The sequence below is a fragment of the Schistosoma mansoni genome, chromosome W (assembly GCF_000237925.1).
Source record: "Schistosoma mansoni strain Puerto Rico chromosome W, complete genome".
In the NCBI taxonomy this organism is placed as follows: Eukaryota; Metazoa; Platyhelminthes; class Trematoda; order Strigeidida; family Schistosomatidae; genus Schistosoma; species Schistosoma mansoni.
Window position 1 is genome coordinate 8,371,063 of NC_031502.1, and position 15,305 is coordinate 8,386,367.

A 15,305-nucleotide genomic window follows, 5' to 3' on the forward strand; every position below is an offset into this window, starting at 1 on the left:
ATTGCAAAACATCTAATGATGAGTGGTCATCAAATTGACCCAAAATCAGCCTTTAGAATTGTGACATGTCATCAAAACCCACACACACTCAAACTACTCGGAGCTATCTTGATTGGTCGGAAAAGTCCAACTTTATGTGTTCAAAAACAACTGTACGTTGACCTTTGTTTACCATGGTTCTAGTAAGTGAATGTCATGCTAAATAAGAAATTTTGACCTTATCTTCAAAACTGTATTTACACGAATAACATGTTGCTTGTATGTGACTGACGAGAAAGCACGAAATGGTACTATCTCACAAAATTTGTCTTCTCATTTCTCTGTTCAAATTGATTTGTCATAAATTCTGAATTACTAAGCAATTGAAATTTGCTCATATAACAAATAGGATTAAATTCACTTGGTATTGTTTGTTTGAATCTTCCCATTGATGTTTAGGACTGCAACTGGTCAGTCTCAGTATGCATATATGCCAATTAAAGACTGACCAGTTGCAATCCTAAACACATCAATGGGAAGATCCAAACAAACAATACTAAGTAAATTTCAACTTCACCCCATTGCACAAGCAAATGACTATCAGGACTCAGTAGCTGAGTGGATAATGCGATGGCGTTTGAAGCGAAAGGTACTGGGTTCGAGTCCCAGAGTGAACATCAACTTTAAGACGCAGTTACATCCAGCTGACGAGTCCCAAATAGGACGAAACGCATGTCCTGGATTCCGCTGTTAGCCACTATCCATCTTTGTTTACAAAATAAGATTAAAGTAAGATCCATAGGTCGTTGTGACGAATACGTATACTTCGGTATCACTAAATGCCCAAAATTTTTTTAATTTCACTGGAATCGTATGAATTTATCTTATTGTTCTGTATATGTCAGTTTGATTTCACTTTAATTTAAGATAGAGATCATCTTCTTTCTGGAGAAAAGCGATATACTATAGACACAGTAAAAAAACAAAGGTTTAAAAACCTATTTGGTTTGATATTGTTTAAACAGTTTATTGTTACCGTTATCATTATTTAAGATATATGTCAAAGTTTCATCCAGTCTGTTATTTATTATATTACTTCAGTAAACTGAAAAGAATAAGTCATACTTTTTTAGTCCATGTTTAAATCTTAGGTAAATTATGTTCACTAGAAAAATGACTCATTGCTGGTATCCGGTTTTATACATAAAATTGATATATGGTGTACAGTTGGTTATTCACCGATACTTCTTTACTAATGCCTTGACAACTTGTTCATACTAACAACGTGGAAATTAAGTACCACTGTCAAGAGATTGTTGATCATCCTAATAGTTGATTCGGAAAGCAGACTAAATTGTAGTTTGTTGAAGGAGTTCCAAAAATATTCCTCTTCGAAGTCCCTAGAGGCCCATAAATGTCAGGAAACGTTTGATCCAATAGGTATTGAGTGGAATCTTCTAAGAAACATTTAGAAAATGTAGGATCACGTATCACGGTTTTGATTGGTTATATATCTATCTACTGTATTTAGCACGGTTCTAGAAATTTCCAGAACCCCAGTATCGTGTGTTACCCTATAAATACCCTCTTTTTTCGAACAGAAGTTAACCTTTGATTAAGGCATTCTTTAACTGCTTCGCCGCTTTTCTCTTGAGCTCAGGTCACTGTGTAAATTTAGCCGGGTGTTATTGACAAGCGGCTAGAAACTCGAATCGAGTGTCCACTTACCAAGACTTATCGTAATCGTATAGGTTTCTGTTTACGTGTCTGGAAGGAAATTTTAAACCTAGATTTCGTGCTACTTTGCATTAATCATCAAAACGTAACTGTGATTCCGAGGGACCTGATTCTTCAAATGAAATTCCAATTTAGGCCACCCATTTTCACGTTTTAAAATGTTACCATCAACCACCTCTAACCACTTAAAATATCAACTTCTTGCATACAATGCTGAACTACTCGGATAAGTGGCCATACTGCAACTTGGTCAATTCAGAAAGACTAAGCAAACATGAAACCGAACACTGCTCAGTGATCAATCACGTTTCTGTACTGAACTTACGTTGAATTAAAGATCAATTGTGGACACTGAAAAACTAGCTATGTAAGAACGCATTATAGGAATTCAGGTTTTATTGTCTAAAGCGCCAACCTAGTGTTTATAGTTCTATTAAGTCATCACGATATACAAGCTCTACCACCATGTCAAGACAGAAGTCATGGTCTGGAGTGTTTCTTACAGTTAATTATCAAGTTGGAATTCGGGTTAGGAGTATAAATTAAGGTTGTGTTTAGTTAGAACAAATTAGCCACTATAAACAAGATTTTTCATGAAATCCTGTTCATTAGTTTTAGTAAGCTATACAGGTGATGTAAATCAATGTCAGCATAATAAGATTTAATGAATTATTGACTAACGGCTAGAGACAGTCAACAAGATAATCTGAACTTAGGTTTCTTGATTAGTTAAACGTGATTGGAGATGAATAACTTCAAAATTCAGGAAACTCACACTTTTTGAGAGAATCAAATAAGATACAGTCAATACTACATTCATAAATGTTACCCTTCGTACCAATCACTTCAGAGTTGCGAATTCCTCATGTCTATGAACATGAAGTTAGCATTCATGTCGTCTTCAGTATGATGTGTTCTTCAAGAATTCAGTCATAGAAATTGTAGTTTAAAACCACTGATGAATGTATATATACGATTTCATATCACTAATCTAAAATGATATTTCTGTGTGATGGGGCATAATTTATGAATTTCAGGTGTAATTCATTTTTCCCAACCCCAAAAAACTCATTTTGTTTCAATATAGCAAAGTGTGATCAAAACAATAATAACTAGACTGCTACATCAGAAAAAATGATTGTCAGAATAACTACTACTAAATAAATTATATACTGATATTTAGTCTGAATTCATTTAAGGCGTGTATTATTCTACTATAATTTTGAATTTGTGTACGTATAAGTGTATTTTTTCAGTGCTCCATATCTTAATACTTACCCATTATGCATGTGTGTATATCTAAGCCAAGTCTAGTCTAGTCTTGTCTGAACAATATGACAGATAATTTAAAACATCGTCATGGTCGTCTGGTTTATTTTTTCTAAATGTCCTAAATAATTGCTAATCCCACACATACACACATCCTTTTGTGCTTTCAGATTCCATTCTGAACTAATATACTACATGAATACATACAAATTAGGTATATGCACATATAAACGGATGAAATATACCAACAGTTAATTTTGCTCAGAAAGCAAATAAATCAAATGTCTACAGACGACTAACGTCCTAACTAACTGTCTTTCTATCTACCTATCTACTTCGCTAACTATCCATTATAAAGAAATTCAATTCAGACACTTATTATTGTTTTTTGTTAACTGTCAGCACGGTTATACAGGGAAGCAGAGATTTGCAGACTTATATATATATATATATATATATATATATATATATATATATATATATCATGTAATAGATATGTTATTAGCTGGTATCAATCTTTTTATTCTCTTTTAAGTGTAAATGATATTAATAGATCAATAATAAACTCGTGATATTCATCTGGGAATCCATTTCGGCTTAATGATATTTTCCTTCTAAGGGTGAAATAACTGAGAGTAGTTTACACAAAAAAAGTTTGATTTGAGTCAAAAATATATTCCAGCTGTCAGATACCTCATTGTCTTGATATACAAATACCAAATAAATAGTTAGTTTGGTGAAAACTAATTAGAATTGTGTTTGTAGTAATGATGGTCGTGTTAAGTCCTTTAGGCTGGATGGTTTAGTCAAAAATCTTTATGACAATCATTCTGAGCAACATCATCGAAATTTTTAGTTGAGTGATTTTTGAACGCAATTAACAGTCATTCACAACAAGTTTTATAGAATAGATGAATCGTGACTAGTGGTGGAGTAAAGAACGCACCTTTCGTTCTTATCAATGAACGTACGATAAATCTAAAGACTGGCCCATGTTTTTGAACGGAAAAACGTTTAATCTTTATTCATATAAAAGATTCAAGTTACTTTTTAATCTGAAACTCACAATTGTCTACCAACACGTTTATACTGTTTATAATGTTAGAAATTACATTCAGTAATGGATCATTCTTACTAAGACGAAAAATAACTTTTCGAATAAGTCTTTTAATTTTATTTAAAATTTATTTTTAATGAAACTCTGAGATGCAGGTACATCCAGATGACTGGTCCTAAATAGGACGAAACGCGCGTCCTGGATTCCACTGCTAGCCACTATCTATCTTCGTTGATAATGCTTGTGAATTAAGGCAATATCAAGACAATACGCACAGTATGCACATATGCTAATAAGAGACTGACTAGTTGAAGTCCTAAACATCAATGGGAAGATTCAAACAAACAGTACTAAGTGAATTGAAACTAATGTATGTTTCAGGACAGACCGAAATGAGTTTTTGTTGATCGTGTGAATTTCAGTTAACAATATTAAAAACGATAGTGGATACAAATCACCTAAGACTGTTTTCGATCTTAACAAAGACACTAGTCAACAGGGATCTGTTTCATATATTCGACAGGCACAACTCCTACTAAAGTAATGCTTGAATTGGAAATCGTGCTGAACAATCTTCAACGCAATTCCCTCAGTAATATTTGCATATTGAATGGTATGCTGTAACAAAAGATTAATCGTTCATCAACCTGAATAAGTGAAATCATATTAGTCATTTTATACTGACTAAGAAGAAAGGAATAAAATTATAAAGGTCACTATTTATATGCATTTATAGTTGAAATTAATAATTTATTTTACATAATCCTAGTTCATCATTAATATCTTAATCGCTAGTTAAGTGATACACAATAACTCTTTAGAGAAAATCCATTATCTCGATTTATTCTGCAATTACATCAAAGATGCTAACTGTGGTCACTGAAATCTTTGTATTAAAGTTTACCTCACTCAAATGTTACTAATATGTTCCTTTGTTTACCAACAATAGATCAATTATTTGCAAGAAAACATCCTGAAAATCTTCGACTGCTGAAACGTACCTTGTGACTAAAAATTAACAGTATTACCAATTATATTCCCCTTAGACAGTATCCACTGTTAGAGACATTGTATCGTAATATAATGAATAACTTCATTATAGTTTAAAAACGAGCAAACATGATTTTGTAAAAACATATCATTCAGAACAAGTGTTGCATTTTCCTTTTGATGATTCTACTGCTAGCCACTAACCATTTCTAATAAAAGCTCGTGACTAAATTATAGTATTGAGGAAACCTTTTCAAAATTCACATAGTTCAACGAAAACTAATCAGTTTTAATCCTTAACATCGACAGTGTGAAAGTTAAAGCACGTGAAAATGCAAGGTCTTCTAGGTGAATCAGGCCATACTATTATTTATTTCTTTTTTTTTAAAGGATATTATGTTCCACATAGGAATTGTTTATTTGGTGAGAATGAAATATTCACTGATTACACCGCGAACTGTTATTTATCAAATAACAATTCAAAACTAGAAAATATTGGAAGACTCTTTTGACTTGGTATAGAACTTCTTAGCAGTATGCATTCACTGTTAACCCTCGGTCACACGAATGGTTACTTAACCTCTAGACCTCAGAGCTAGTACACAATGGTATTAAGTTATTGCCAAAATTTTATCATGCATGAGCAACTCAAACTGATGTTATTCACAACATTTTTAATGTTCATTTTCTAAACCACTACCAAAATTTCGGTCACTTTTCCACTCATCAAAATAAAATAAGTACTATATATCGAAGCGTGATTTGCATTGTATTTGATGCCATAACATTCAACATATTTCTATTTTTCATCAAGCATATTGAGCTGTGTTACTGAGATATTTACTTAGTAGATGGTTACGGGTAACCTTCTCAATCTCACATCAAGTTTCCGACTTTAGCTTTCAGTTTGCCGAACAAGTTACATGATTGAAGATCTCGGTACACACTATGTTTGATGATTGAATATTGAAACATAATTAACATAACTTCAGTGTTTGATTTAATGATATGGATAACTATTTCAAGAGGGCCTGTCAGTTCAGTGAGGACCAAAATGTGGTTTAGTAGTGTACTTTATCAGTGGAGTTCAACCAATCTGAATGTGAGGAAGTCACTAACCAATGGCATCAAACAAATAGGGAAGGAACACTAAGAATTGATTGAAATCAAACCATTGGTTGCCGACTCAGTGGTCTGAAACTTTGGCTCTCTTCTCAAGATTTGGAGGTCTTGGGTTCAATCCCTATTCCAGGTAGGGATGAAGTATACTGAGGAGTCTCATGTCGAGATGACACGGTTGTTCAGAGCCTCATGGCTACCAACCCATTATGTAAATTATAGCGTTTTGTTTTATCTACTTATAAGTAGTGTAAGACTGTAGTTTAAAAAACAATGAGTGTTGATATCAGTCAAATGATCATCCTTGTCTGAGCCAATGAATTAGAATTATCTGTATGGGTGTAGTCGCAAAATGATTGAGAAGTTAAGTTGTCAAAAGGCAGTGACAACTTACCGCTAATACAACTTAGTATAGTTCAGAAATCCTCTAAAGTGAATGGCCTAAATCCAGAACTATAAGATCTACTTGTCAATGAATGTTAACTTTCGTTCACTTGGCCAGACAGTTAAACGGTTTTCAACTTCTAACCTTTATTAAACTCATAAAGTGGAGTCGTCCTCGACCTCAAATTGATTGACTCTGTTGATTATCGTTTCCTAACAAGAATGCTGCTGTTATGATTTTTCAGTATAAAACATTTAACTCGTACGATTATTTACCTAAACATTAGTGCTAATGATCACATTTTAGTAGTCTGGTGTAAAATGCTTAATTGGTTAAAGTAATCGGTGCTAGATTTCGATGGGAAAAAACATAACAGGAACCCATAAATTTTTAAATACTGAGGATATAAAAATTAGCATCAAAAATGTTTATAAATAAATCGCTGAAGTTATCAGTAACTGTCTTTTATGGACATGTTTGGTCTAGCCCAGCTCAATACAACGAGTCGAAACACAAATTTAGAAAAAAAATTAGGTCTGAAGTAAAGTCTTCAGTGGGTCAGCATTTGTCCACTAAACAAACGGGAAAAATAAGCAAAAGAGCACTGTACGACATAACTGATGAAGACAAGAATGTTGTGGGTAAACTCCGACTAAATCTATTTACCTATGAATTTCACTTGTATTTACGTGCGTAATTAGTACCAATGGAATTATTGGAAAATCATTGATTATGGAAATTCTAACGCTAAGAGTAATTGAGAAATAAGGGATGAAGTTAGAGCATATCTGCACTCAATAGCTCAGTGGATAAAGCTTTCTCTTTTGAAACGAATGCTACCGGGATGGAATAATAACCGATTGATCAGCCCCGAATAAAATGGAACATGGGTCTTGGATCCCGCTTTTAGCCGCAACCTTACTATTCTATAAAGCCTGTAATAAGAAGGCTATATTCACTCAAGATATGCATATTTCAACAAGAATGAACAAAAATTAGTTAAGTATACCTACGATAAGGAAACTCATACCCTTTTTAATAATAATATACGTATGATATTAATAATAAATAACTTATGAGCATATATATATATAATATATATATATAATAGTTGGATTAGTGAATGACTGAGTGATTGATTGAAATGCATAGACTATTAAGTGAGAAAGAGTGACACTGTCTGTATGTTACTATGCTCAAGTATTTTATTCTTATTTAGAGACAGAAAACGACAGCTGGTTATGTCTAGACATAATGCGTCAACTATGATCACCACAAGATTTTCAGAAAAAATGACTTAATATGAAAAACCAAAACAAGCAACAAATAAATACAACGTGGAAAAAAGCAGACTGTGTTCTGTTTTAGAAAAACTGAAAAACAGCAAGATGATAAGCTTTCGCTCCTTTGCCTTTACTTCTGTCTGTGTGTGTTTGCCTGTTTGTCGCCTAATCTTTCAGCTTAAATAACCAACTTTCTATCTCATTCTTTTCTTTTCACTCTCATGTTGTACGATTCAACAATGTTAGGCCAGTTGAAAAATTTAGCAAAACTGGGAAGTTTCCTTTTTTATTCATTCATCTCTTTTTATTCTCTCCTGTGAGAATAGATAATAATTATCCTCATATATATTACCAATGACTGGCTGAAATGTTTTTTCAAATAACCAATACAATAGTAATATAACTCCACCTTTAGTCCTTCTAGGGTTACTGCTGGCCCCAAGCCCGCATAAAGGGGGAGGGTTGGGCAAAGAGTTAGCAACGGCATGTTGTCGTTGATTATAACTGTTTCACTGTGAACGTCATAAATTTCTGTAACAAAATGATCTCAGTTGGAGTTCAACACGAATTTTTAATCATTAATTTTACAAATGAGTATAACTCATAAATAGATCTGATAGACTTAAAACAATTAACTAATTCATAAAATCATCATCTACGCATTCTTATTCAAGTATCTCTTGGGATTCAACTAATACACTGCCGATACCAAAATCGATAGTATGTGAATCAACAAAAAAATGGAATTTGACGAGCATATTCAGTTTTTTTCCTCAGTCTATCAAAGAACAATCAAATAAATTATTATTGTCTTGATTTTATGTGTAGTTATACCTCACCGAATAAAACGAATATACTCAAATTAAAAAAGAACTATGCCACCTGTTCGCTAACACTTTAAGATATGATTTCCTGGAACCTTTTGTACCTAGAGATAATATAAAAATTCTCACATCAAAGTGCACATGAACTTGAAAGCATTCTATTAATACGTCTTGGAGAATATCTTTCATTGACAATCATCAAACAAAGAAGGAATCTTTAAAACGTTCTATTGTTTCAAAATATTTCAATATTGTTAGTTGAAATCGTGTTTCCCATGACTGTTTGAAGTTAGAAATGTTACTTTGTTTCACAATCGTATACAATGATACTAAAAGTATTGGTGTTTGTAAAAAGACAACCTTATTCACAATAATTTTCACCAATTTCATTAGAGTCAAAACACTTTCAGGACAGTTTTTCAACTGTTAACAGTCATAATTGACGATGATCATAACGTTTTATTTAAAGAGATAAGCCAATAAATTATCCGCCCAGAAAAATTGATTTCAAAACATTGGTGTCCCTGAGATGACATGATGATTTGAAAGTAAAAATCAGCATTAGGCGAAATTCTCACTACATGATATGTTTTTATAGATTTGTAAACCAAGATGGAATGAGTTTTAATCGATCATTGTGCTAATTATGATGATTGTTAGTATATATCTATGTAAGGGGGCATGAATATTGCCACTGTTATGAATGTAACAGCATCATTATTAATGGATACGTTTGTTCAAGTTATAAACAGTCTTTAAAGAATAGTAACTGATTTCGCTGAGAAGAGATCAATTATACGATTAGTTTTGAAATTATTAGAAGCCCTAACTGAACTATATAAAGCATGGTAAAAAGTTTATATACATATATGCTCTTAACACAAACCATAGCTGGATTGCTATTGTAAACGATGACAGTAACACATCACATGATCCCAAAATGACATTGAATAGATGAGTTTTAGGATTTTCGGTAAGATAATTTAAGGCCACTCAATTGGCGTTTAAAGGCCCATGATTTTGCTTTACTTAAGTCAGTTTCTGGTAGTATGATGATCAAATATTGTCATCCATGAGTTATTTTATCGATTTGGGCTTAGTCAATTTCAGTGATCACCATCAACCTTAGATCAAGTAATTAGTGAACTCAGTAACTTTATTCACTGAGGTGTTTGTGAAAAGATTTGAATATTTAGTTAATTTTCATAAGCTGAATCATATAACAAACTATGAAAATCCATCTACAAAATATCTAAGTAAACACATGGTGTAAACAAGTAGTATAGACCAAGAAACATTTTCTCACATGTTTTTTCGAATAACATCGAAAACTCCTAATTAAAAAGTTAATAATAGTCATAATTATGCAAATAAGAGCTATTTTTTTGAAAAGTGTTCAGCCATACAAAACTGACTGTGAAAAATTAACAAATCACATTTTAAGCGAGTAAATACACTGGTGTAATTAGTAATCGATCTCCATCATTACTATCAGATTAGATAATGATAAAATTAAGTGTAATTCATGGTTATGTTATATGTAAAGTCTCTTGCATTTCGACTCTTATCTTCTTTCTGATACTTATAGATTAATCGATTTATGAACAGCTAAAATTTTGCTCACCCTGTTATCGTTGAACTTTTTACAACCAGAAAGACATATACTTAGTTATGAAGATTAAAATAACAACGATGATTCGGTTTTTGTTAACCTGTCTAGCCTCAACCATTATTACTTTTTTTATAAAAAAAACATTCAAGCATAGAAGAAGCGTATGATGTATCGAACAATAAACTATAGTGGTTATAGTATTAAATAATAAACAAACCTTGGAAAAGACTAAAAACCGACTACGTGAAAAATGTTAGATAGATTGATGGATGGAGTTATGAATATCAGGTTATAAGCGAAATTAGAATTTAACTGTATCTACTGACCTAAATTGCAGAAAAACTTCTCAAAGACTGGGGCTGACTAATATGTAATCCTACAAATATAAACGTAATAACAAAAATAAATCAAAAGATTGGCACTTCCAACTTGGAAATCCATTGAATGTACCACAAGAGTCCAGGATAGTTCTGAAGAATCAAAATTGGACGTAAACAAAAGAGAAACCTTTCATGGTCAGCCAACAATGAATAAAATTATTAATTTATGGTTTTAAATATGTTGAACAATCAGTACAATATGATATACAAAACTTAATTATTCAGCGTCAATATTCTATCAAGGAATTTATGCGAACCAGAAGAGGAAAACGATAATTTTAACATTAATAATAATGAAGAAACAACAAGAGTTTGTAAGTAGTTATGTGTATACATGATAGATTAACGCAGTCAATGAATAGTTAGCGTGTATTCTTTGGACAAAACCAATCACCTCAAACATATGCCATCAAATACCAAGAAGTTATGCGATATTTCATTTTAGCTTATAACTTTATGCACAATAGCCTCTGATGATAGTTTTCAAAATCCTAACTTAGATGTTTTTCTCTTTCATTTACAATCCTATCTCAAATCCTATAGTTTAGTATGTTATACTAACGTCCTTACACTTTCACCAGACAGCAGAGGATTAGTGAGAATTCACAATAGTTCTAAACAAGTAAACGTGATCACTATGGCTTGACTTGATAATTTCAAATAGACTGAATATTGGGTGGTTTGTTTCCAACGATATAATGATAGTACATATGTAATATCCAAATGAATAGAAAACTGAATTTTTGACATTTCGTGACATAGTTTAGGTCGCTTCCTTGGTTTCGAACAAGTCCTAACCAATGTTATTAAACCTTTTACCTTAAAGACACTTTTAACAGTTGTTCGATTGATATGCACAAGTGATGAAAATCAGTTTCACATTGAGTGACACGAATAGCAAGAATATTATAGTCAGGTAGATGGATAAACAGACAGGGAACCATAACAGTAGAGAAAATCTTGAACTAAAGTTAATCTTGTTTTTGAACCGCTTGTAAATTTTCAAGAATTTACAATAGACGATTATGTAAAACTACGCAAAAATGCGTTAGCAAAACGTAATGAATTGCCAACAGAAATAACAAATAGCTTCACAATCGGTTCCATCTTCTATCATTACGAATTGTCATACTGAAGATAATTAGTGTCTAAGATTGAAAGGAAGTTATAGATAACTATTGTGATTGTGAACGCTTGCGCCAATTTTTGGCTATTTATATGATTTCGGAGATGATTTTCAGACTTCAGATTAAGATCGGAAAAATCATTGATAAGTATGGATCACTAAATAATTACTTTTTTCTATCTCAAAACTCTTTAGTTGGTTAGACAACAGACCTTATACAAAACCAGACTTACAGTATTCACGTTTCCCGATGTGCATGATAACATTTAACCAACTTCACAATGAATAGTCTGAACTGTTAATGAAAGCACCTTAATCTGTAAAATCAAAGACGTCAAAAATGAGACTATAACTTGCCGAAAACAGAAGTTCTGTAAATCATTGGGTTCCAAATCAATCACTTGAAAGTGTTGTTCTCTTCAGAAAAGACCTAGACATGCTAGGTTGAACTCAATATAGAGTTACGGGTGTGGAATTCTATGGTCTGAAGAACTAAAACCTATTGTACAACAGTCTTTAGTTAATGTTATTACCATTATCACATCACTCTACTATAATCAATAGTTATAATAGAAGTGAAGTTTTCTGTCTAGCTATACAATTTGTTAGTCTCTTTTTTCATCACTTGAGAAATTTTTTTAAACAAATGTACATAAACCAATCCAGTTACTTTTAAGCAGATTATTAAAAGATATAAAATGTTCTATTGATACCATTTTTGTAAAGCTAATATTTTTTATGGGGAGGGGTTAGGCATCAATAATACGACGAATACTAGTGTCTCTTACTTTAAAAGCAATGGTCAAATTACATCACTACATAACCATAAACAAAAGACTATAATCAAAACATCTCCAATACCAATAACAGTCTATTGAATAGCATATAAAGATTTATACTTTTGAAAATATAAGGTAACAAAATACGTCTCTTAGTTCATACCAGTCAAAAAATAAATATCATCATTATGTGTAGATGTGTATTAAGGGAGCACCTTTTGCTGATGGAAGGGTAGTAGTGGAATGTTTGAAGAACGAATACTCGAACAAACTCAAATATGATACAACTTATCATTCAATTCATTCGAAAAATAAACCTAAACACAAATCAATTGGAAGCAATCCAATGTGCAAAGAAATAAAGCTAGCTATTATATTAATAGTTTTAAACCTTATTCATTGAACTCTGATCAACACTAACATATATAAAAGAGGAAGGATTTTTGCCAGTTTTAACGTGGCTCTCAGTACGAACTGATATCAACTTACGGACAATTGACCAGCTGAAATTATTCCATAGTTGTTTTCAGAGTTATGAAGTATTTATGAGTATTGAACAGTTAAAAGTCAAATTAAGGCAAATAAGGGTTATGGAACATAGAACAGTTTCAAATTGTCACCCCTGAACACGTAAAATTCACTACACATCTTACGTACTTTGAATATGAGTTTCATCACAGTTGATCATTGAGAACTAGGAATCATTGGTCAGCTGCTTTATCCAATTTGGAGAATTCTTATTTGTGCTCAATCATAACCACACATGGGTTTGAACCCGAAACCTTCAAGATTCTTTGTAGGTACGATGACATTCAGGGAACGATAAATCAATGTAACTTGTGGATAATATTTCTTAAGACTATTGGAAACCAACCAAAAGGAAGAGGGTTATTCAACACATACAAGTTTCGTGAAGGAATTATTTGTTGTATACTATCCATAAAAGCGTAATGCTTGAAATTAACGATTTCTTTCTGGCTGAGTCAAGCATCAGTCGATCAGTTCAGTTGTAAAACAAGAATTACAAATTTAGTAGACTCAATTCTTTGTAATTCGTTCGCCATTTTAGCCTAGGTTCTTTATAGACTACGTAAACACTTAAGGGTCTGTTCAACAAGATGTTTTGAAATGATAATTATTATAAAATCATCATAGTCAAATTTATGGATGAAACGTGATCAGTCCAAGATATGCTTATTCATAAACAGAAATTGTGAGATTTAACCAAGCTGATCTAACCATCACATACATAGAAATCTGTGAATTGTATTATGAGTTATTACCTCTGATATTATTGTCACACAACTAGTTCAACTGCAAGGACAGTATTATCTCAGATACACTTATTACGATATAGCCCAAAATAGTCAATATAAATTTAAATTGAAACCTGCTACTAAATGGCTGGTAATTAGCTACATCCATTTTTAGGTTAAGTCTTTACGATTAATTGTAATTAAATAGTTCCATTGTTTTTAATAAGAACAAATTGAACACTGTCATAAAACTTACGGATTTTTTCAATGAACTATTCTGTTTCTTGTATTCCTCGTCATTGACATTAATTGGATGATACATAAATAGCCTATCATTAATCTGTTTATTTTCAAGTCTTACATTTCTATTTAAATCGTTTAAAGTTTGACAATGATAAGTTGCGATTTGTTTAAAATTTAATTTTTCCACAGTTTCTTCTTCTGGTGATTTAACTGAATTGTTGGAAACTGATGTACAAGTCGAATATGTATGTGGTGAAGATAAAGGTGACAATAATGACGATGAGGATGAGGAGGATGAAGAGGAAGACAAGTAGTTGGTGGAACAGAATAGAGGTAATGAACATGAGTCAGAAGACAATGATGATATGGATTCAAGTACACACTTAGTTGGATAAAACTGAAAGGAAGTATCTGAATATGTTACATCTGCCATTTGATGACAATCTATCTTTGTATGCGACAAAAGATGGCTCCAAAATCTGTTTGTTCTACAATTAGAAGAACTTTTAATTTTATTGTCGTCCAGTGTGTGGTTCTGTGATTTAGATTGCCCCAGTTTTGTTGAATTATAGTAATGATCGCAGTGTTCAGTGCTGAATGATTCATTATTGAAGTGTTTCATCAGTGGCGAATCGATGAAAGATTTCTCATTACATTCGGAACAATTAATTATTGTCTTCAAATACTTTGATCCCTTAGTGACAATTTTCTCCGAAAATATATCTATACTAAAATTTACCAAGTTTTTTAATGTATTATCAATATCCTTTTCTAAATGTTCTATTATTGTTTGTAACTGTTCAATAAATAATTTAATCAATTCAAAATGCTTTGAGCACATTTGTTTCTCATTTAATAGAAAACTCATCAGGTTACAGGTACGTATAATTTTCATTAATCCAAACTTTGTATTTTCAGAATAATTGGAACATAATTTAATGTCTCGAAATGAATCTTGTTCACAGTTCATGATACTTGTTGAATAACTTGAATTTACTGTTTTCGACTTTTTCGAATTACCAGTATTATCAGTATGACTGTTGTTGCGCATATTACAACCATAAATACTTCTATTATTACTTTTAGCATTAGGTCCTGACAGTAGTCGAACTGAATTCGACCCACGTTGTCGTGGATTAAAAAGCTTTTTATGATGATGTAAAGGATTTCTACAATACTGATATGTTTGTTGTGTTGCTTTCCACCCAGTACAATATAAGTATAGTGAATTTATTATAGCCATAATTCTCTTTATTTGTTTTACGA

The 15,305-nt window shown here is 32.0% G+C and overlaps 1 protein-coding gene and 1 non-coding gene across 2 annotated transcripts in view; one reads left to right on the top strand and one right to left on the bottom strand.

Annotated features, from left to right (window-relative positions):
* The window catches only part of Smp_126290 (hypothetical protein), a gene marked incomplete at both ends in the record, with an annotated part of 25,106 nt that extends 9,824 nt beyond the window's left edge, over positions 1–15,282 (bottom strand). The window contains 2 exon segments of the mRNA XM_018800120.1: positions 14,274–14,421; positions 14,423–15,282. Coding sequence (XP_018653965.1) covers positions 14,274–14,421; positions 14,423–15,282 — 1,008 coding nt within the window.
* Smp_tRNA_00367_Gln_TTG.1.1 lies at positions 587–653 on the top strand. Its single transcript has one exon. It is a non-coding gene (tRNA).
* Positions 15,283–15,305: the final 23 nt, after the last annotated feature.